The following is a 24,631-nucleotide window of genomic DNA, read 5'->3' as shown; positions in this document are numbered from 1 at the left end:
ATATAGCTGCTTTGAAAGCAGCGCAAGAAGGAGTCTTGGATGAAAGAGTTCATATCCGATCTGGGTGTAATACCTAGTGCATCGGATCCAATGACTATTTTTTGTGACAATAGTGGAGCTATTTCCATTTCCAAGGAGCCCAGGTACAAGAGAACCAAGCACATCAAGCGTCGTTTCAACTCCATTCGTAATCATGTTAAGGATGGAGAAATAGAACTTTGCAAAGTACATACGAATCTGAATGTGGCAGACCCGTTGACTAAACCTCTTCCACGAGCAAAACATGATCATCACGAAGACTCCATGGTTATTAGATTCATAACTATGTAAACTAGATTATTGACTCTAGTGCAAGTGGGAGACTGTTGGAAATATACCCTAAAGGCAATAATAAATTGGTTATTATTATATTTCTTTATTCATGATAAAGGTTTATTATTCATGCTAGAATTGTAATCCAGGCGGAGGAGAGCCACCCCCACGCCCCTGCACCACCAATAGAGGCCGAACAGCCACGACAGCACCACCAGGCCAACCACCAGCCCGCACCCTCGTCGCCGCACCACTGGACGTAGGCCACCACTGCCCAAGTCGCAGCAACCACGCCGCCACCCCCAGAGGGCCTCAGCTCACGCCTCGCACCGTATGTCAAACCCTTGCAGGAATCCCGCCGGATCTGGCCGCCCATTGCAGCCCTACAGGCAGCCGCCGCATTTCGATCGGGCTCTATGATGTTGCTGCGCCGCCCGAGAACGACCACCTCGCCGCCTAGCTTACCCACTGCCGCACCACTGCGCCCCCACGACAGCCAGCGCCTCCACTTGATGCAACTGACCTGCGACGCACCAGCCGAGGGGAGAGGACGAAGAGGCACCGCCGTCGCGCCAACGGGGCTTTGCCCTTCAGCGCCTGACGACAGCGACAAGGGAGGAAGGGTGGGAGGGATGGTTGGGAGGCTCGGTGGCTAGGGTTCCTCCCGTGCCGCCCGCGGGAGCGACAGGTGGACGAGAATTGCATCACAAAAGGATTGTCCTCGATCGTTCAATCTTGACCTCACGGGCATGGTCCCAACCCGGCCGTATATTCCTGTGAAACGCATACTCTATGTGAACTCGAGCGATATCTATTCATCTAGTTTCTTCCTCTGTATGAGGTGTTTCCTCCTCAATAACTTCATTGTCTAGATCTTCTTCTCAAAACCCCAATCTTGCCATTAATCCCTCGACGTCCTCCTGCCAGCCGTGCCGAACAAGGAGCCATGTTTGCCATGCCATGCTAAAACCCTAGCAGGCCAATCTCTAGGCAGAGAAGCCGAAACCCACCCTACCAAACCAATCGTCGTCGATCCAAGGCCGGGGCAGTGCTACTAGACCACCCCTTCGCTAGCTCGAGATCCTCAGTGGCAGGACGGATGCCGGAATGGGAAGTTTACTAAGCACCGGCGTAGACGCCGCCGGAGATAACATGAAACCCTAGTCAAAGGGGATACGCATGATTCGCAAATGCTACCCGTGGTGGTCCTGCCTATGAAACGCCCTTGAATTACGAATACTTAGCGACTAAGAAAGAACCAATTCGAAATTTTCAAAATCGAAACCGGAGCAGTGGTAACTGAAACAGAGTAACGCAGCAGGGCGGTGCACGTTTTACGGCAAGACAGCCTGGACGCAGCAGCAGAGTGACAGCCGAAGCCGAGTGACGCGAAAACTTTCGTCGAAATTCCGCGTGGCGGCCGGGCTGCGGCCCCCCGGGAGGACCGCGCGGTCCACGTGGGCGACCAACGAACGCCTTTTGCTGCCTCTGGCCTCCGCGTCAGCCACTGGGCCCACACCAAACAGCACTCAAACTCTCTCTCCCCCCGCACCCCGACCCCCCACCCCTTTTCCTTTCCCCCATCGGTTTCGGTTACCCCTTCCTCCTCCCTCCCTTACAAGAATCGCTCGAATCTGTCGGGGCGAGCGCAGAGGCAGCGCGCGGCCGGCACGGAGACAGGGAGGAGTCGCCCGAGAGGTTCTGCGCCCGTCCGCGAGCGAGGTAGCCAGGGAGGGGAGAGATGGACGCCGCCGGCGCCGGCGCGAGCAACGGGGGCCTGCTGTACCACGAGGTGCAGGAGGGGAAGCTGTGCGCCGTGCACTGCGTCAACACCGCCCTGCAGGGGCCCTTCTTCTCCGAGTTCGACCTCGCCGCGCTCGCCGCCGACCTCGACCAGCGCGAGCGCCAGGTCATGCTGCAGGGCGCCGCCACCGTCGCCGCGGGGGACTTCCTCGCCGAGGGCGAGGGCTCCCACAACGTCTCCCTCGGCGGCGACTTCAGCATCCAGGTAGATTGCTTTCCCGGCCCTCTTTATTTCCCTAGGTATTTTGCCCTAGGTTAATAATTATTATGTCTGTCGCCCTATGTTCGACATGGCTCGAGACCTGCGGCTGTCCTGCCATACAATTTTAGGGGGTTCCTTGAGATCGATGCTTGATGTGGCTCCTTTCTCCAGTAGAACAGGGCTGTCTTTTGCCTTAGGTTAGTTCTGTTTGTTGCCCTGTTGTTTTGAATGAATCTAATGACATGTGTATTGTTCTTTTGATGGCCGTCTTGAAATGCATAATCCTACCTACGGTGAAATGATGTTTATTCATATGTTATCGTTGTAGTCCTAGGAAATGCATAATCCTACCTGCGGTGAAGTGATGTTTATTCATATGTGATAGTTGGAGTCCTAGGAAATGCATAATCCTACCTGCGGTGAAGTGATGTTTATTCATATGTGATAGTTGGAGTCCTAGGAAATGCATAATCCTACCTGCGGTGAAGTGATGTTTATTCATATGTGATGGTTGGAGTTGTAGGAAATGCATAATCCTACCTGCGGTGAAGTGATGTTTATTCATATGTAATAGTTGGTGTCCTAGGAAATGCATAATCCATTGTGTTCTTATTGGCACACATGGAGGCACCACAGTTGGATCATTGATCCATGAACGTAGGTGAAGCCATATCATCCTTGCCAAAGCCAAGGCATATGTGGGAACAATATGGATCTGTAGCCATTGGCATTGCCATCGGCTACTTAGCAAAGTTACTTTGTTAGGCTTGGAGTACAATGTGTTAAGCAAGATATTTCCTATAGGCTTGCTCTTTTTGCATTACTTGAAAAGGCTGTCTATAGTTGGTTCTGAAGTAGTTGTATTGGAAATGGCAAGAGTTCTCGTGATAATTTGTATGTACTTCTCTAGGCTACGTACTTGGCTTACGCAAATGCATGGGTCTGCATGATACATCTGTAGTTATTAATTCTGCTGTGATTACACTTGTCCACTTTTATGTACCTTCCGTACATGACGGTTTTAGTCGGTTTTGTTATTTGACTTCTGTCGTCTCCTGAATTTCTTGCGCCAAGAATAATTCAAGCGGATTTGTAGTTATTATTTAATTCTGCTGTTTTTGCACGTGTCCACATGTACATACTTTCCGTACGCCTAGCTTTATCATTTTCGTTATTCGAGTTTTGTCGTATCCTGAATTGCCTGTGTTAAGAATCAATTCAAAAGGATTTGTCGTTATTGATTAATGCTGTTGAGATCACACTTGATCACATCTATGTACTTTCCATACTCCGTGCCTTAGTCGGTTTTGTTATTTGAGTTTTGCCTTGTCCTGAATTGCTTGTGTTAAGAATAAATTCAAGTGGATTTGTAGTTATTAATTAATTCTGCTGTTCTTGCACGTGTCCACATTTGCATACTTTCTGTACGCCTAGCTTTATCAGTTCTGTTATTCGAGTTTTGTCGTGTCCTGAATTGCTTTGCGTTAAGAATCAATTCAAACAGATTTGTAGTTATTGATTAATGCTGTTGAGACCAGTCCACATGTATGTACTTTCCACAGGCCTTGCCTTAGTCGGTTTTGTTATTTGAGTTTTGTCGTGTCCTGAATTGTTGTGTTAAGAATAAACTCAAGTGGATTTATAGTTATTGATTAATGCTGTTGAGATCACACGTGATCACATCTATGTACTTTCCATACTCCGTGCCTTAGTCGGTTTTGTTATTTGAGTTTTGTCGTGTCCTGAATTGCTTGTGTTAAGAATAAATTCAAGTGGATTTGTAGTTATTAATTAATTCTGCTGTTCTTGTACGTGTCCACATTTGCATACTTTCTGTACGCCTAGCTTTATAGGTTTTGTTATTTGAGTTTTGTCGTGCCCAGAATTGCTTGCGCTAAGAATCGATTCGAACGGATTTGTAGTTATTGGTTAGTGCTGTTGAGATCAGTCCACATGTATGTACTTTCCGTACGCCATGCCTTAATCGGTTATGTTATTTGACTTTTGTTGTGTCCTGAATTGCTTGTGTTAAGAATAAACTCAAGTGGATTAGTTATTAATTAATTCTGCTTTTTTTGCACGTGTCCACATTTACATACTTTCCGTATGCGTAGCTTTATCAGTTTTGTTATTCGATTTTTGTCGTGTCCTGAATTGCTTGCGTTAAGAATCAATTCTAACGGATTTATAGTTATTGATTAATGCTGTTGAGATCACACTTGTCCACATGTACGTACTTTCCGTACACCGTGCCTTGGTCGGTTTTGTTATTTGAGTTTTGTCGTGTCCTGAATTGCTTGTGTTCAGAATAAATTCAAGTGGATTTGTAGTTATTAAGTAATTCTGCTGCGCTTACACTTGTCCACATTTATGTACCTTCTGTACTCCATGCTCTTGGTCGATTTTTTTTATTGGAGTTTTGTCATGTCCTCAATTGCTTGTGTTAAGAATAACTTCAAGCGGATCTGTAGTTATTAATTAATTATGTGGCGATTACACGTGTTCATATTTATGTGCTTTCCATATTCTTTTAGTCGGTTTTGTTATTTGAGTTTTCTTGTGTCCTGATTTGCTTGCTTTCAGAACAAATTCAAGTGGACTCCTAGTTACTAATTTTGCTCTGATCTACAGTTGCCCATTGTATTTTCCGTACGCCTTGTTATTTAAGTTTTGTTGTACTGAATTTCTTATGTTAAGAATAACTTAAAGCAGATCTTTTTTTCAATAATTATTCCACATGATAAGAGCAAATTCAAGCCTATAGCTGTCTAGGTTTCACCTTATCCCTGAATAGTTCTGAAATCAATTATGTTAGCTAGTACTCCCTCCGTTCCTAAATATAAGTCTTTTTAGACATTTCAAATGGAATACAACATACGGATGTATGTAGACATATTTTAGAGTGTAGATTCATTCATTTTGCTCCATATGTAGTCACTTGGTGCAATCTCTAGAAAGACTTATATTTAGGAACGGAGGGAGTATTAAACTTGGCAAATGGTTTGACCTTATGACGGTCAGTTCTTTGACTCGAAGTCCTGAATCAATCCTGCAAGGTTAATTTATGATCATATGAGTTCTTAGGTAAACGGTTATATATTATTAAAATGTGCAATCACTATATATGTGGAAATGAGAACATGAGATGTGTTTGCATTTGTATTCTGTTATATCTCTAATTCTAGCAATATCCACATTATTTTATAATTCAGGTAAATATACAACAGCAAATATGTGATGACACAAAATAAAAATACTAACAATTTGCCAAGTCAATTAACTGGCAGTGGTCTAGTTTGTTGGTCAGGCCTGGTAGTTACATCATTTTGCTTGTGTGATATGGATCTGCTTTTGTTAGCATACCAATTAGAGAAGGCATTTTCTAGTCAATAACACAACCAGCTGAGTGTTTTGATTCTCAGTGCCCATTACTAGGAACCACACCATGTAATGCAAACAATTAAAAATAAAAGCATGGAAGGAAGAGAATGCTACTGTGCATATGTATTTTTAAGTCTTTGTATCTGTTCTGGAATATGATTTGATCCAAAATGCAAGTACAAATAATATGAGTATTTTACCACTCCTTATTTAAGTAATCTTTTTTCTACAGTACGTAATAACACTAAGGGATTTAGGGACTTGACATATGATATTGTTATTTTTTCAGCATTATTTATCTTCCATGCATGTCTATGAAGTTGCCATTGGTTTGAAGTGTACAGCTCTAACATTAACCATACGGTTCAATTTGCTTGCTAAATTCCTATTATCTTCTTTTTCCTCATCTGGCTAACAAAATATTTATTTTACACAAGTCCTCCGTTTTTCTATGAAGGGTCAGAGTGGCACAAAAGGCTGACCAGTGCATGGTCATGTGCTCCGTTTTGCGCTTTTTTCACTTGCATACATGTGGTATTTGCATTCTCAGTAGTACAGTTAAAATTTAGCAATAATTATATACTCATTTCAAAATTTTACCATTATACATTAGTTTTCAACATAATTAGTTTCTTCCCATACTAGTGATCAATTATTTGTAATTTTCTCTGATAGGTAAGTTTGCGTGTTATCTTGCATTTACAGTGTACTGATTGAGTCTTAAGAACATCATATGCCAGTATGCCATTGATAGTTTACTATAGATGATAGGTTTACATACTTCTTGCAGGAGATTGTATTTTAACATTTTCTGGTAACCTTAGTTAGGCGTCCGACTTCATATTGGTTTTCTGTGTGGCTTTAGGATCAGGTTTCATTTGAATAAGTTTTCCTTTTAGAGGAGCATTTGTTCATGTACCTTTGTGCTGAATCTGGATTCCCCATAGCAGCGTCTATTTAGGAAGATTATTACATAGTCAAAATCATCTAGTATTTATTTCCATGTGTATGTAGAGTTCATCTGCTTCACTGGCTACAGTTGTGCTGTAGGTTTTGATGCTTGGGGTAGTAAATAGGAAATTCCTTTTTTTATTACTACAAGTTCTATGCATTGTGAATTTTAAATTTGTTATTATTTGTTGCAATGCACTCCAAAGTTCATATTCTCACCTGGATAATTTCATGTTACAGGTTCTGCAGAAGGCACTGGAAGTCTGGGACCTCCAAGTTCTTCCCCTTGACTCCCCAGCAGCTGGGTCATCCCTATTTGACCCAGAGCTAGAAATTGCTTTCATTTGCCACCTTCAGGACCACTGGTTCTGCATCAGGAAGGTGAATGAGGAGTGGTATAACTTCAACAGTCTCTACCCTGCTCCTGAGCATCTGTCAAAGTTCTACCTCTCAGCTTTCATTGACACCCTGAAGGGGGCAGGCTGGAGCATTTTTGCTGTTAGGGGCAATTTCCCTAAAGAGTGTCCCATGGCGACAGAAGGCTCCAATGGTTTCGGGCAGTGGCTGACTCCTGAAGATGCCCGGAAGATAACAGCCTCTTGTAACCAGGTGCCCGCACCCACTCAACAGGGAGCAGTCTCTCAGCTCGGTGGTCAGTCAGCAGGCATGAGTGAAATGGACATCATCACAGCACAGCAGGAAGAAGCTGACCTGAACGCCGCTATAGCTGCCAGCCTGATGGACGCTGGGGGTCCATTTGGCAGCCAGAGTGCTCCTCAACAAGAATCCAGGCCCCAGCCTAGCTATGTGGTGGAGCAAGGAGCTAATGTAACTACCTCTGTCGCAGTGGGGGAAGATAGCTATGTGGTGGAGCAAGGAGCTAATGAAGCTGAAGCAAGCGAGCCGGGCAGCGATACCATAGAGGGGTCCGCCCCAGGCAGCTACCCGAGGGAGAGGTCTCCCCCTTCGGAGAGAAGATAGTGATGAAAGATGATTAGGTCGGTCGTTCCATTCGGGCTGGAACTGTGTTGGACTATACAGACAGAAAGTGAAAAAGGGACCCCAGTGATTCGTTTAAACCGCCCCTCGCGGGGGGCAATGTTGTTCTGAACTTGTAGTTTCGGAGTGCCGTATACTCCTGAGTCTGAACCTGCCTGGATTTTGAACTTTGTCTTCTGTTGATGGTTGTTGTGAAAACTGCATAGAGACTTCTTTTTTATATATGAAATGAAAACTGCATAGAGACAAATGGAGGTTTTGCTTCGTTTTGATTTTGATATACTTCCTTTTTTACAGATTAGCTTCTCTTTGAATTCATGTTTACAGATTAGCTTCTCTCGAGGCAGTGCCTACTACTTCAGCTCCACATGGCGCTGTTGCCTCCGGTGCTTCCGTGCTGGGGAGATTGGCGAGGATGTTTCGATCAGGTGGCAGCGTCGACAGTTCCTGTGGCTCCATGCGGGAATGCGTTGGGGGGCTGGCAGCTCGTCTCGAGAGGGCGCTGCTCGGCTCCCGCTGCTTTTCGTCACCCTGCTCTCAATGTGCGACGTCCTTCTCCGGCGTGGCTGAGAGATAGGTGTTTTCGGCGCCTCTGTCGAGGTCATCGGGCATACTCTTGTAGGGATCCAATTCGATGCACAGATTGTCTTCGATCCGGCCACATCGCCCGCTTTTGCCGTGTTAAGAAGCTTGTTCACCAAGCTTCGCTGCTCCAGTGTCCTACTCTATCACCTACATCCACCGGTGACATCTCCATCACAGATGTGCAGTTTCAGTCTATATCGACTGAGCAAGTCGGGTTGGCGGAGGAGACCGAGCTGCTTCGCACTGAGCTTCGTGACTGCCTTGTGCGAGTTGGGAGTGTTTTGGGGAGGGCGGAGGCCGCTCTCGTCAAACTAGAGGTGGTGTCGGATGTGTCCTCGCTGCTTGAGCTTCAGATCGGGGTTGTGCCTGATGTGTCCCTGTTGCCCGAGATCCAGGTTGGTTTTGCCGACGAGGAAGCATGCATATATGGAGATCTCTCCCCTCGTGATACATCGTGTCGGTTGTCGTTGCATGTCGTGTCGGTTGCTTCTGAGAGTGAAGTTGTTGCCGAGGTTGTGGCTTCGGTGCTGCAGATTATGCTTGAGCTGCAGAAGATTTGTGGGGAGCCTACTTCGCCTATTTCAATGGTGCTTCCTAAGGAGATGGAGTCACTTGTAGGGTATTTGGTGATGCCGACTGCGACTTCACCATCGTCGTTGGAGCCCATTCAGCCGCTCGACTTTGTGGACCGTGGAGGTTTGGATGCTGCTATTCCTCTCTCACCTGAGGCCGTTGGCCACGTGGCGTCTGCGGGTGCCGAGGATGATGAGGTAGGTGCTTTGGCACCTAATTCTAAGGCGTCGAAACCCATCCAGCCGCCCATCTTTGACCGTGATGCTATGTTGGCACGTATTGACGAGGTGGTCTTTGTGAAAAAGTTTGGCCGCTTGCTCGCCTCCTTGGATGCAGCTTGTCCTGGGTCTGGCAAGGCGATTGCTTGCCTCCTAGCAGTGGAGGGTTCTACGTGCAAAATAAAGAAGGTGAAGAAGGCTCTCAGGGCCATAGGCAAGAAGAGTGGCGCAATTGGTAAGGCGTCAGCAGTTGCTTAATGGAGGATGCTCAGTCCTACCGTCCTCCATCGCCGTCTGGCTCATCTTCGAGGATTTTGTGGCGCCTGATGTATTCAACCTTGACTTCGTTGAGAGTTTCTTTGAGGGTCTGTAGTTGTTACATGTTATGTATGTTTGTCGGGTTGACCGTAGAGTCATGGAGTTTGTTTATTAGCGAGTAGTCCGCATGTGGTCTATATGTATTGGTCTTTGCCCGGTTTTTCGTTAATTAACTGGGCAATTCTCTTCTTCCTAATTAATCGATGAGGCAAAATTTTTGCCTCCGTTTCAAAAAAAATGTTTATAGTATGAAGGCTCACTTTTTTTTGTAGGGCATGGAGGAAATGCTGATCCCCATCGCGCTGGTGGATCAAAGTTTCTAAAAGGAATCATAGACGATCGTATCGTCGTGTTATTACATGTACGCACTAACAAGATTTAGTGGAATATATATTATCTTGTGTGTCCTGCAGAAACAGGTATGGCTTGGATGGTGAACGGGGAGGTGTACATCAGGCACAGGTTCGTTTTGCCCACAGGGGAAAGAGACTCTATGGACCAAGAAGACGACGGCGAAGATGACGAGGCAATCGTGACGTGCAGTAATTTTGAGGAGTACTCGTTGAAGATCTGGAGATGCGCACGAACCGCGAAACAACAATCACAGCGCCCGCACTGCATCATGTCCTGCGAAAGTGCGAAGTACGTACGTGCCCCAAACAGCGCTGGTGAGAGCTTAAGAACGCCGTCGTGACGAGCCAGCTACTAGCCCTGCCGCGCAGGGCACATCACAGGCTGCTTTTTGGCCGCGGCGTGACGACCTCCCAACCTGTCGGGCTCGGGCACATGAGCAGCTTGGGCGTCGGCGTGCGTAGTCGGGAACGACGGACCCGTGTGGCGTGATGTGGCCTCGAACCCGTACGTACTTAACTCAGGCGGGTCACGGGAGCCAGCCAGGCGTGCTGCTCGCGAGTCGCGACCAGATGCTTTCCTTGGCCGGTCAGGAGCTAGCTCAGTCGGCTAGGTGGGCTCTGGAGTGCCGGGCAGGGAAGGAAGGAAGGAAGGGACACCGGCGCGTGCGAATCGTTTGCTCCGTCACGGGATGACGGGGTGCTGCCGTGCCGGGTGCTCTGCCTGCCACGGCGTGCAGCCCTCGCTCTGCACGCTGGAGAGCAGAGTCCAGTTCAGCGGTGCGTACCTACGTATGACCTGGGGAAAACACGACATATTCAGCATCGAGTGGAGTTTTGACAAGTCGGCAGAGGATGGCACGATAACCTCCACGTGGTTTATACTACTTTCTACCCACGGTCATGGCCGGATGGACGCACGGCCAGGTTCCGTCCCTGTCGCACCAAATGGACTCGATCGAGAGCAACGTTGACGATTCCCAAAAAAGAAAAATACACAACGTTGACGTGAAAGAGGAGTCACAGGATACGCGCTCCTTTTCCCCGTTCCGTCGCCGCGATGGCGCGCATCCGCCCCGTTCATGCGCGTAGGTCGACTAATTCTACGGTGCGATGCGATGCGATGGTGCCTCCTCTTCTGCTTGTGGATTGAATGGAGAATAAAATTGTACGGCTGGTCTTACTAGCCTTATCTCAAGGTAACCAAGCCTTCATTTGCTTGTAATGACTAGACCTCTTGAGCATCTTCTTCACCGGATCACTGTCGCAGGTCGACATGCCCTGCCCCCGTATATATCGCGCGTGGCATTTCTCGTGCACAAGATAGATAGGAACCTCTATCCTCATATAGCCGGATCATCGGCACGAGATGGTCCCATGAATAATTGGTACATCATCCTTTATCGCGTGTCGTGGGACGTAGAAGAATACGGTCCTCTTCCACTGGGAGAAAGGAGAGAGAAAAACGGTAGTGCTCGTTCACCCAAGTGTGCCAGTGCCACACTGACGGAGAAATCCAGTGCCAAACTGACTATAAAATTTGATCTGTTGCCGCCGTGTCAGCTCCTGTTGGGAGGACGAGATGGCGCATGTGTACCGGTCGAGCCTAAACCTGAGACCCGAGACGGGCCGAGAGCGACGTCTACCGGCGGCCATCATAGCCCGGCCGTTCGGCCGGTTCTCACTCGAGACCGATCGCCCGGGGGCTTTTGGCGTGCCCGCCGGAGGGGTACCCCACAGCCACAGGGGACTCGCCGTCGCCGCTTGTCGCGTCCGGGTTGCCGTCCGATATGTGATCCAATTATGGATTGGGTCGTCCACAAAGTACAGTAGTGTCAGTGCTTTGTAGTTGTATGATAATTGATTGATGACAGAGACGCAATTGTCAGCAGAGACAGCCCGATTAGGGTGCAGCATGTTTGGTTCTTCCTCCTCTCATGGTCCCTTTTTTGTGTGTACCAAGCCGGTTTCTTCGACGTGCACATTTCCCCGTTTCCTTTTGCTATCAGCCGTCACGAACTTGATCAATGATCATGGCATGAGGTTGCTCCTAGGTGGACGCCTCATGTAGGCTCGTTGCTGGTTTGTAGGGTCGACCGGTGAGTCCTTGCTGCCGCTGGCAATGGGCTGCACGGGATCATGTGCTTGTTAAGTACAGTTTTGTTGCCATTTTTTTTTGTTCGGTTTTGCTACCCATCGGTTGTCTAAAAATGCATATCAGATCAGTTGATTTCGACCAACACCTGAGGGTAGGGCAAGATGGGCGCCGCGACGAGTGACAACGAGGCGTGGGGACATCGGCGAGGCCAACATGAGTGACCCGGCGCCAAGGACAAAGTAGTAGCGGCAACGGGTTCGGGTGCCCGGGGGAGAGAGGGGAGGTTGTTATCGATGGTTGTTGTCGATGGGAAGTGGGTTGTGAGCCACGCTGTTCCATGCATGCCCCGAGATGGGCTATCCGAACCGAAATTCAAGCTCCACAGAGGGCCCGTATTCGGACGAGTAACTCCCCTAGATGGGTACCCCCCCCCCTCCCTAAAAGGAAGGTGTTCGACTACCTAGCAGAAAAGAGCACGAGTCATCGACGATAGCGAGATCAAGAGGTGGACAGCTGAACCGACCAAGGTAAACTATAGATATGCAATACCCCGAGGAGGAGAAGACAGACTTCTAATTCCCTGACAAAGACAACAGAAGGATCGAAGCCCTAGTTTAGCCATATTTGTTCTAAGCCACCTCGTCTAGTTGGACCACCTCAAACACCAACTAACCTCATATCAAAGTTACTAGCCCCCCCCCCCCCCCCCAATTGTACTCGTTGATACATTTGTTCCATGAGAAAGTTACTTGCATGGCAAGGGCCCGAACCTAGGTAAATATCTTTCATGTGTCTGTCCAGTAGCTAGAGGTTAGGTCTCACTATCATACAAATCCACGTATGTTACAATACCAATGTTGGGTCCTTCTACAAAACACAATCGATAGGTGCCGGCAAATGGGTCGTAGCAGGGTTTAGAGAGAGGTAGCGGCATCGGCTTGGGCAGGGAACTACGGTGGTTCCATGAGGAAGAAGGACAATGCATCTGAGGGGGGGGGGGGATGACCATACCCGTTGGAGCTCACTCTAACGACGGGGACGAAATAGTTTGAAAACATTTTTCCCGGTCAACCATTGAATAGGTGGTCTGCTTATGTTTGATTTATATTTCATTTGTTGTGTAAGCAGGGCCAGCCCTAATATTTTGGAGGCCCCGGTGCGAATTATATACAATGGACCTAACACGTATAATAGAGTAAAAATAACACTTCGGTCGGTATATATTACATATCAAAGTCATAATTATGTAAAAAAAAATGCAATTTTAATTATCAAATAAGGTCTTAATATACCATGCATCCATGATAAATGGTACAAATGATGATTAAATAACACACATATACTCAATCGTAAGCAACCATTTAACAAATATATTATGGTGCCGTGTCGGGGGGTGAGGGCAAGGATCCCCTAATATGGGAGCAAGCCCCCTCCTAATATATAAATGTGGAGCGGGCCAAACCCCATAATTCTAACTTAACTTCTTCCTTTAGAGAAATTCTAACTCAACTATGCATTCATGGTTTTTTGTAGGGAAGCCGGACGTGCGGGTGTCCAAGCTGAGCAACGCCGGCGCCAACACCGTCACCACCATCGGCAAGGCGGTGATGCTTTTGAAGAACTGCACATGAGCAACCAAGCACTTCATCGTTCACGTGACGACAAGCACCTACGATGAACATGTCGTCGTACCAAAAGTCTGCAACAACTTGGCGCTGATTGGCGATGGAATCGGCCGGACAATCATCACGGGTAACCTGTCCGACAGGATTGGTCACAACGTGAAGGAATCCACGACGATGAGTAAGCTTCCACCGATCGTCTTCCTCATATCAACACACTAGCAGCTAGTATCCTCTTTCCTAGCTACAGCGGTGCATCTTCCAGTGAGTAGAGTAGTGGCGGAGCTTCCCTAGGGCCAAAGGGGTCCATTGCCCCCCCCCCCTACTCTAAAAAATTCATTATGTATACCCTTAATGTTAGGATTAAGTATCAAAGATTACTCAAACTTCAAGCATAATTTGCATTCTTTGCCCTTCAACAATCCCTGTCAAGCTTCGCCACTCTGTACATGCATGCAATCATGCAGGCACGAATAGGACCGGACCAAGGAGAAATTTTGAGGCAAGCATAATAAAGACATATATTGTGAAGAAGAAGATTAAAAGTGCCATATTTCAACTGAAAGATGGGAAAGGTGTTCATGAAAGCGCCAAAGTTCACAAGACCTCTAATAAACAGTATGTCATGCTTGGGGGTAAAGGACTAAAGGTCATTAAAGAAAATGGAGAAAGAGTTATGGAAGGAGTGTCAAATATTTTGGAGGCCCTAGTGCAGATTATATACAATGGACCTAACACGTATAATAGAGTAAACAAAAACACTTTCAGCGGTATATATTGCATATCATGAAAATCAAAGCCATAATTATGTAAAAAATGTAATTTTAATTATCACACAAGGTCTTAATATACTCCCATGCATGCATGATAAATTGTATAAATGGTGATTATATAACATACATATACTTAGTCATAAGATTTAACAAATATTGTGTTGTGTCGGGGGATGAGGGCAAGGCTCCCCTAACATGGGAGCAAGCCCCCTCCTAATATATAAATGGGGAGTGGGCCAAACCCCATAATTCTTACTTAACTTCTTTTTTAGGAAAATTCTAACTTAACTGCATTCATGGTTTTTTCTAGGGAAGCCGGACGTGCGGGTGTCCAAGCTGAGTGGTGCCGGCGCCAGCACCGTCACCACCATCGGCGAGGCAGTGATGCTTTCGAAGAATTGCATATGAGCAAGCAAGCACTTCATTGTTCACGTGACGACAGGACTGGTCACAAAAGTCTGCAACAACTTGGCACTGATCAACAATGGAATCGGCCGAACCATCATCACGGGGAACCTGTCCGACAGGACTGGTCACAATGCTAAGGAATCTGCGACGATGAGTAACCGCCGATCGTCTTCCTTACATCAATTCAAGTACATGTAGGGCCAAAGGGGACCATTGCCCCCCGACCCCTACTCTAAAAATTCATGTTAGGATTAAGTATCAGAGATTAGTCAAACTTCAAGCAAAATTTGCATTCCTTCCCCTTCAACAATCTCTGCCAAGCTCAGCCACTATGTACATACATGCAATCATTCAGGCACAAAAATCAAATTTCAGCTAGTCACCACCTTGCTGCACTACAAGTTTGAGCTAGTTATCTGTTGCGGAACGTAGTATTTCAAAAAAATTCCTACGATCATGCAAGATCTATCTAGGAGAAGCATAGCAACGAGCGCGGAGAGTGTGTCCGCGTACCCTCGTAGACCGAAAGCGGAAGCGTTATGACAATGCGGTTGATGTAGTCGTACGTCTTCACGATCCGACCGATCCTACCACCAAAGGTACGGCACCTCCGCGATCTGCACACGTTCAGCTCGGTGACGTCCCACGAACTCTAGATCCAGCTGAGGTCGAGGGAGAGTTTCGTCAGCACGACGGCGTGATGACGGTGATGATGAAGTTACCGACGCAGGGCTTCGCCTAAGCACTATAATGATATGACCGAGGTGGAAATCTGTGGAGGGGGGCACCGCACACGGCTAAGACAAATCTTGGAGTGCCTTTGGGGTGCCCCCTGCCCACGTATATAAAGGAGGGAGGAAGAGGAGGCCGGCCCTAAAAGGGGCGCGCCAAAGGGGGGAGTCCTACTTGGACTCCCGGTCCAAGTAGGATTCGGCCCCCCCTTTCCTATTCCAACTAGGAGAAGGAAGGGAAGGAGAAAGAGGGGAGAAGGAAGGAGGGGGGCGCCGCCCCCTCCTAGTCCAATTCGGACCAGCCCATGGGGGGGGGGGCGGACACCCCTTGAGGCCCTTCTCTCCTTTCCCGTATGGCCCATTAAGGCCCACTACTTCCCCCGGTGAATTCCCGTAACTCTCCGATACTCCGAAAAATACCCGAATAACTCGGAACCTTTCCGATGTCTGAATATAGCCTTCCAATATATCAATCTTTACCTCTCGACCATTTTAAGACTCCTCGTCATGTTCGTGATCTCATCCGGGACCCCGAACAAACTTCGGTCACCACATCACATAACTCATAATACAAATCGTCATCGAACGTTAAGCGTGCGGACCCTACGGGTTCGAGAACTATGTAGAAATGACCGAGACACATCTCCGGTCAATAACCAATAGCGGAACCTGGATGCTCATATTGGCTCCTACGTAGTCTACGAAGATCTTTATCGGTCAAACCGCATAACAACATACGTTGTTCCCTTTGTCATCGGTATGTTACTTGCCCGAGATTCGATCGTCGGTATCATCATACCTAGTTCAATCTCATTACCGGCTAGTCTCTTTACTCGTTCCGTAATGCATCATCCCGCAACTAACTCATTAGTCACATTGCTTGCAAGGCTTATAGTGATGTGCATTACCGAGAGGGCCCAGAGATACCTCTCCGATACACGGAGTGACAAATCCTAATCTCGATCTATGCCAACCCAACAAACACCTTCAGAGACACCTGTAGAGCATATTTATAATCACTTAGTTACGTTGTGACGTTTGATAGCACACTAAGTGTTCCTCCGGTATTCGGGAGTTGCATAATCTCATAGTCATAGGAACACGTATAAGTCATGAAGAAAGCAATAGCAATAAACTAAGCGATCATAGTGCTAAGTTAACGGATGGGTCAAGTCAATCACATCATTCTCTAATGATGTGATCCCGTTCATCAAATGACAACACATGTCTATGGCTAGGAAACTTAACCATCTTTGATTAACGAGCTAGTCAAAGTAGAGGCATACTAGTGACACTCTGTTTGTCTATGTATTCACACATGTACTAAGTTTCCGGTTAATACAATTCTAGCATGAATAATAAACATTTATCATGATATAAGGAAATAAATAATAGCTTTATTATTGCCTCTAGGGCATATTTCTTTCAGTCTCCCACTTGCACTAGAGTCAATAATCTAGTTCACATCGCCATGTGATTTAACACCAATAGTTCACATCGTCATGTGATTTAACACTCTATAGTTCACATCGCCATGTGACCAATACCCAAAGGGTTTACTAGAGTCAATAATCTAGTTCACATCGCCATGTGATTAACACCCAAAGAGTACTAAGGTCTGATAATGTTTTGCTTGTGAGAGAGGTTTAGTCAATGGGTCTACCACATTCAGATCCGTCCGTATTTTGCAAATTTCTATGTCTACAATGCTCTGCGCGGAGCTACTCTAGCTAAATGCTCCCACTTTCAATATGTATCCATATCGAGACTCTGAGTCATTCAGATCAGTGTCAAAGCTTGCATCGACGTAATTCTTTACGACGAACTCTTTATCACCTCAATAACCAAGAAATATTTCCTTAGTCCTCTAAGGATAATTTTGACCAATTGCTAGTGATCTACTCCTAGATCACTATTGTACTCCCTTGCCAAACTCAGGGCAGGGTATATAATAGGTCTGGTACATAGCATGGCATACTTTATAGAACCTATGGCTGAGGCATAGGGAATGACTTTCATTCTCTCTCTATCTTCTACCGTGGTCGGGCTTTGAGTCTTACTTAACTTCACACCTAGCAACACAGGAAAGAACTCCTTCTTTGACTGTTCCATTTTGAACTACTTCAAAATCTTGTCAAGATATGTACTCATTGAAAAAACTTATCAAGCGTCTTGATCTATATCTATAGATCTCGATGCTCAATATGTAAGCAGCTTCACCAAGGTATTTCTTTGAAAAACTCCTTTCAAACACTCCTTTATGCTTTCCAGAAAATTCTACATCATTTCCGATCAACAATATGTCTTTCACATATACTTATCAGAAAACTGTAGTGCTCCCACTCACTTTCTTGTAAATACATGCTTCACCGCAAGTCCGTATAAATCTATATGCTTTGATCAACTCATCAAAGCATATATTCCAACTCCGAGATGCTTGCACCTGTCCATAGATGGATCGCTGGAGCTTGCACACTTTGTTAGCACCTTTAGGACTGACAAAACCTTCTTGTTGTATCATATACAACTTTTTTTTAAGAAATCCATTAAGGAGTGCAGTTTTGACATCCATTTGCCAGATTTCATCAAATGTGGCAATTGCTAACATGATTCGGACAGACTTAAGCATCGCTACGAGTGAGAAAATCTCATCGTAGTCAACACCTTGAACTTGTCGAAAACTTTTTGCGACAATTCGAGCTTTATAGATAGTAACACTACTATTAGCGTCCGTCTTCCTCTTGTAGATCCATTTAATCTTGGGATAATTAGATTTATGCCCCTAGTTGTGTCCCACTCGTCTGTTTTACCCCTAATTCCCAAAAGTCACTGGTTCTGTCCAAGTCACTTTGCTCCTATTATGCTTTTGCCCTTTGACCGTTTGACCATTAGTTTGAAGACTTCATAACTAATTCATACTAAATCATAAAAATGCAAATAAGATATCAAAATGTTCAGAAAAACATCACCTATATGTCAGTGTCATTTGCATTCATGAAAAAAGTGTTGGAAAGTGCCCATCTGAGTTTTAGCTCTTATGCTACCACCATGAATAGTAAAATCTAAAAAAGTTCAAATTTTTTTAAAAAAATGGTGGCAAACAATGACAAATGTTTTAAGTGCCTGCCAAGTTTCATCAGGGAATAACATTCGTGGGTGCCGCGGCAAAAAAAAAACAATCAACACTCCAAAATAGATTACTTTTTTGCCACGACTTCCACGAATGTCGTTCCCTAATGAAACTTGGCAAGCACTTAGAACATTTGTTGTTCTTCGCCACCATATTTTTTTTGAATTTTTTGAATTTTTTTAGAGTTCACTATTCATTGTGGTATCAAAAGAGCTAAAACTCGGATGTGCACTTTCCGACACTTTTTTCATGAATGCAAATAAGACTGACACATAGGTGATGTTTTTCTGAATATTTTGGTATCTTATTTGCATTTTTCTAATTCAGTATGAATTAGTTATGAAGTTTTCAAACTGACGATCAAACGGTCAAAGGGCAAAAGCATAAGAGGAGCAAAGTGACTTGGACAGAACCGGTGACTTTTGGGAATTAGGGGTAAAACAAACGAGTGGGACACAACTAGGGGCATAAATCTAATTATCCCTTTATTCTTACTGGCTCGCCGTGAAGGAAATATGCCCTAGAGGCAATAATAAAGTTATTATTTATTTCCTTATATCATGATAAATGTTTATTATTCATGCTAGAATTGTATTAACCGGAAACATAATACTGTTGGAAATATGCCCTAGAGGCAATAATAAATGGTTATTATTATATTTCTTTGTTCATGATAATCGTCTATTATTCATGCTATAATTGTATTGTCCGGAAATCGTAACATGTGTGAATACATAGACCACAACCTGTCCCTAGTAAGCCTCTAGTTGACTAGCTCGTTGATCAACAGATAGTCATGGTTTCCTGACTATGGACATTGGATGTCATTGATAACGGGATCACATCATTAGGAGAATGATGTGATGGACAAGACCCAATCCTAAGCATAGCATAAAAGATCGTGTAGTTTCGTTTGCTAGAGCTTTTCCAATGTCAAGTATCTTTTCCTTAGATCATGAGATCGTGCAACTCCCGGATACCGTAGGAGTGCTTTGGGTGTGCCAAACGTCACAACGTAACTGGGTGACTATAAAGGTGCATTACGGGTATCTCCGAAAGTGTCTGTTGGGTTGGCACGGATCGAGACTGGGATTTGTCACTCCGTGTGACGGAGAGGTATCTCTGGGCCCACTCGGTAATGCATCATCATAATGAGCTCAATGTGACTAAGGCGTTAGTCACGGGATCATGCATTGCGGTACGAGTAAAGAGACTTGCCGGTAACGAGATTGAACAAGGTATTGGGATACCGACGATCGAATCTCGGGCAAGTAACATACCGATTGACAAAGGGAATTGCATACGGATTGATTGAATCCTCGACACCGTGGTTCATCCGATGATATCATCGTGGAACATGTGGGAGCCAACATGGGTATCCAGATCCCGCTGTTGGTTATTGACCGGAGAGGCGTCTCGGTCATGTCTGCATGTCTCCCGAACCCGTAGGGTCTACACACTTAAGGTCCGGTGACGCTAGGGTTGTAGAGATATATGTATGCGGAAACCCGAAAGTTGTTCGGAGTCCCGGATGAGATCCCGGACGTCACGAGAGGTTCCGGAATGGTCCGGAGGTAAAGATTTATATATGGGAAGTCTTATTTTGGTCGCCGGAAAAGTTTCGCGCTTTATCGGTATTGTACCGGGAGTGCCGAAAGGGGTCCGGGGGTCCACCAAGGGGGTCCACCAGCCCCGGGGGGCCACATGGGCTGTAAGGGGTGCGCCTTGGCCTATATGGGCCAAGGGCACCAGCCCCAAGAGGCCCATGCGCAAGAGATAAAAAAAGGGAGAGTCCTAAAGGGGGAAGGCACCTCCGAGGTGCCTTGGGGGGGAAGGACTCCCCCCTGGCCGCACCCTTCCTTGGAGGAAGGGGCAAGGCTGCGCCCCCCCTCTCCCTTGGCCCTATATATAGTGGGGGGAAGGGAGGGCAGCAACATCTAAGCCTTGGGCGCCTCCCTCCTCCCCTGCAACACTCTCTCTCTCTCGCAGAAGCTCGGCGAAGCCCTGCCGGAGACCCGCTACATCCACCACCACGCCGTCGTGCTGTTGGATCTCCATCAACCTCTCCTTCCCCCTTGCTGGATCAAGAAGGAGGAGACGTCGCTGCACCGTACGTGTGTTGAACGCGGAGGTGCCGTCCGTTCGGCACTCGGTCATCGGTGATTTGGATCACGGCGAGTACGACTCCGTCATCCACGTTCATTGGAACGCTTCCGCTCGCGATCTACAAGGGTATGTAGATGCACTCCTTTCCCCTCGTTGCTAGTAGACTCCATAGATGCATCTTGGTGAGCGTAGGAAAATTTTAAATTATGCTACGATTCCCAACAGTGGCATCATGAGCCAGGTCTATGCGTAGTTACTATGCACGAGTAGAACACAAAGAAGTTGTGGGCGTTGAGTTTGCCAATTCTTCTTGCCGCTACTAGTCTTTTCTTGTTTCGGCGGCATTGTAGGATGAAGCGGCCCGGACCGACCTTACACGTACTCTTACGTGAGACAGGTTCCACCGACTGACATGCACAAGTTGCATAAGGTGGCTAGCGGGTGTCTGTCTCTCCTACTTTAGTCGGAACGGATTCGATGAAAAGGGTCCTTATGAAGGGTAAATAGAAATTGGCAAATCACGTTGTGGTCATACGTAGGTAAGAAACGTTCTTGCTAGAAACCTACAAACCACGTAAAAACTTGCAACAACAATTAGAGGACGTCTAACTTGTTTTTGCAGCAAGTGCTATGTGATGTGATATGGCCAGAAGATGTGATGAATGATATATGTGATGTATGAGATTGATCATATTCTTGTAATAGGAATCACGACTTGCATGTCGATGAGTATGACAACCGGCAGGAGCCATAGGAGTTGTCTTTATTATTTTGTATGACCTGCGTGTCATTGAATAACGCCATGTAAATTACTTTACTTTGTTGCTAAACGCGTTAGCCATAGAAGTAGAAGTAATCGTTGGCGTGACGACTTCATGAAGACACAATGATGGAGATCATGATGGAGATCATGGTGTCATGCCGGTGACAAAGATGATCATGGTGCCCCGAAGATGGAGATCAAAGGAGCATGATGATATTGGCCATATCATGTCACTATTTGATTGCATGTGATGTTTATCATGTTTTTGCATCTTATTTGCTTAGAACGACGGTAGCAAGTAGGATGATCCCTTATAATAATTTCAAGAAAGTGTTCACCCTAACTGTGCACCGTTGCGAAGGTTCGTCGTTTCGAAGCACCACGTGATGATCGGGTGTGATAGATTCTTACGTTCGAATACAACGGGTGTTGACGAGCCTAGCATGTACAGACATGGCCTCGGAACACACGCAATACACTTAGGTTGACTTGACGAGCCTAGCATGTACAGACATGGCCTCGGAACACGGAGGACCGAAAGGTCGAGCATGAGTCGTATAGAAGATACGATCAACATGGAGATGTTCACCGATCTTGACTAGTCCGTCTCACGTGATGATCGGACACGGCCTAGTTGAACTCGGATCATGTTTCACTTAGATGACTAGAGGGATGTCTATCTGAGTGGGAGTTCATTAAATAATTTGATTAGATGAACTCAATTATCATGAACTTAGTCTAAAATCTTTACACTATGTCTTGTAGATCAAATGGCCAACGTTGTCCTCAATTTCAACGCGTTCCTAGAGAAAACCAAGCTGAAAGATGATGGCAGCAACTATACGGACTGGGTCCGGAACCTGAGGCTCATCCTCATAGTAGCCAAGAAAGATTATGTCTTAGAAGCACCGCTAGGTGATGCACCAATCCCACAGAACCAAGACGTTATGAACGCTTGGCAATCACGTGCTGATGATTACTCCCTCGTTCAGTGCGGCATGCTTTACAGCTTAGAACCGGGTCTCCAAAAGCGTTTTGAGAAACATGGAGCATATGAGATGTTCGAGGAGCTGAAACTAGTTTTCCAAGCTCATGCCCGGGTCGAGAGATATGATGTCTCCGACAAGTTCTTCAGCTGTAAAATGGAGGAGAACAGTTCTGTTAGTGAGCACATACTCAGAATGTCTGGGTTGCACAACCGCTTGTCTCAGCTGGGAGTTAATCTCCCGGATGACGCGGTCATTGACAGAATCCTCCAGTCGCTTCCACCAAGCTACAAGAGCTTTGTGATGAACTACAATATGCAGGGGATGGAAAAGACCATTCCCGAGGTATATTCAATGCTGAAATCAGCGGAAGGGGAGATCAGAAAAGAACATCAAGTGTTGATGGTGAATAAAACCACCAAGTTCAAGAAGGGCAAGGGTAAGAAGAACTTCAAGAAGGACGGCAAGGGAGTTGCCGCGCCCGGTAAACCAGTTACTGGGAAGAAGTCAAAGAATGGACCCAAGCCCGGGACTGAGTGCTTTTATTGCAAGGGAAGTGGTCACTGGAAGCGGAACTGCCCCAAATATTTAGCGGACAAGAAGAAGGCCGGCAACACCCAAGGTATATGTGATATACAAGTAATTGATGTGTACCTTACCAGTACTCGTAGTAGCTCCTGGGTATTTGATACCGGTGCGGTTGCTCATATTTGTAACTCAAAGCAGGAACTACGGAATAAACGGAGACTGGCAAAGGACGAGGTGACGATGCGCGTCGGGAATGGTTCCAAGGTCGATGTGATCGCCGTCGGCACGCTACCTCTGCATCTACCCACGGGATTAGTTTTAAACCTCAATAATTGTTATTTAGTGCCAGCTTTGAGCATGAACATTGTGTCTGGATCTCGTTTAATTCGAGATGGCTACTCATTTAAATCCGAGAATAATGGTTGTTCTATTTATTTGAGAGAGATGTTTTATGGTCATGCCCCGCTGGTCAATGGTTTATTTTTGATGAATCTCGAACGTGATGTTACACATGTTCATAGTGTGAATACCAAAAGATGTAAAGTTGATAACGATAGTCCCACATACTTGTGGCACTGCCGCCTTGGTCACATTGGTGTCAAGCGCATGAAGAAGCTCCATGCAGATGGACTTTTGGAGTCTCTTGATTACGAATCATTTGACACGTGCGAACCATGCCTCATGGGTAAGATGACCAAGACTCCGTTCTCCGGAACAATGGAGCGAGCAACCAACTTATTGGAAATCATACATACCGATGTGTGTGGTCCAATGAGTGTTGAGGCTCGCGGAGGATATCGTTATGTTCTCACTCTCACTGATGATTTAAGTAGATATGGATATGTCTACCTAATGAAACACAAGTCTGAAACCTTTGAAAAGTTCAAGGAATTTCAGAGTGAAGTTGAGAATCAACGTGACAGGAGAATAAAATTCCTACGATCAGATCGTGGTGGAGAATATTTAAGTCACGAGTTTGGTGCACACTTAAGGAAATGTGGAATAGTTTCACAACTCACGCCGCCTGGAACACCTCAGAGAAATGGTGTGTCCGAACGTCGTAATCGCACTCTATTGGATATGGTGCGATCTATGATGTCTCTTACCGATTTACCGCTCTCATTTTGGGGTTATGCTTTAGAGACTGCCGCATTCACTTTAAATAGGGCTCCGTCGAAATCCGTTGAGACGACACCGTATGAATTATGGTTTGGGAAGAAACCTAAGCTGTCGTTTCTAAAAGTTTGGGGATGCGATGCTTATGTCAAGAAACTTCAACCTGAAAAGCTCGAACCCAAATCGGAAAAATGCGTCTTCATAGGATACCCTAAGGAAACTGTTGGGTATACCTTCTACCTCAGATCCGAAGGCAAGATCTTCGTTGCCAAGAACGGGTCCTTTCTAGAGAAGGAGTTTCTCTCGAAAGAATTGAGTGGGAGGAAAGTGGAACTTGATGAGGTGATAGTCACCCCTTCCGAACCGGAAAGTAGCGCAGCGCGGGAAAATGTTCCTGTGGTGCCTACACCGACTGGGGAGGAAGTTAATGATGATGATCATGAAGCTTCGGATCAAGTTACTGAACTTCGTAGGTCCACAAGGACACGTTCCGCACCAGAGTGGTACGGCAACCCTGTCCTGGAAATCATGTTGTTAGACAACGGTGAACCTTCGAACTATGAAGAAGCGATGGCGGGCCCGGATTCCGACAAATGGCTAGAAGCCATGAAATCCGAGATAGAATCCATGTATGAAAACAAAGTATGGACTTTGACTGACTTGCCCGATGAGCGGCGA

At 46.1% G+C, this 24,631-nt stretch overlaps 1 protein-coding gene across 1 annotated transcript; it reads left to right on the top strand.

Moving 5' to 3' along the window:
- Positions 1–1,875: 1,875 nt before the first annotated feature.
- Positions 1,876–7,898, top strand: LOC123079771 (putative ataxin-3 homolog). Its single transcript, XM_044502573.1, has 2 exons — positions 1,876–2,320; positions 6,890–7,898. Exons 1-2 carry the CDS (start codon positions 2,054–2,056, stop codon positions 7,628–7,630), a joined length of 1,008 nt encoding a protein of 335 aa, XP_044358508.1. The 5' UTR covers positions 1,876–2,053; the 3' UTR covers positions 7,631–7,898.
- The last annotated feature ends 16,733 nt before the right edge of the window (positions 7,899–24,631 follow it).

Source organism: Triticum aestivum, chromosome 3D (genome assembly GCF_018294505.1).
Source record: "Triticum aestivum cultivar Chinese Spring chromosome 3D, IWGSC CS RefSeq v2.1, whole genome shotgun sequence".
Taxonomy (NCBI): Eukaryota; Viridiplantae; Streptophyta; class Magnoliopsida; order Poales; family Poaceae; genus Triticum; species Triticum aestivum.
This window is presented reverse-complemented; position numbering and strand designations above follow the sequence as displayed.

What these genes read in the sequence shown, in the direction of transcription:
- LOC123079771 (XM_044502573.1), top strand. Translation starts at nt 2,054, where the DNA reads ATGGACGCCGCCGGCGCCGGCGCGAGCAACGGGGGCCTGCTGTACCAC. An exon ending in GCGGCGACTTCAGCATCCAG is followed by an intron (nt 2,321 to 6,889) that starts GTAGATTGCTTT and finishes TTCATGTTACAG; the next exon opens with GTTCTGCAGAAGGCACTGGA.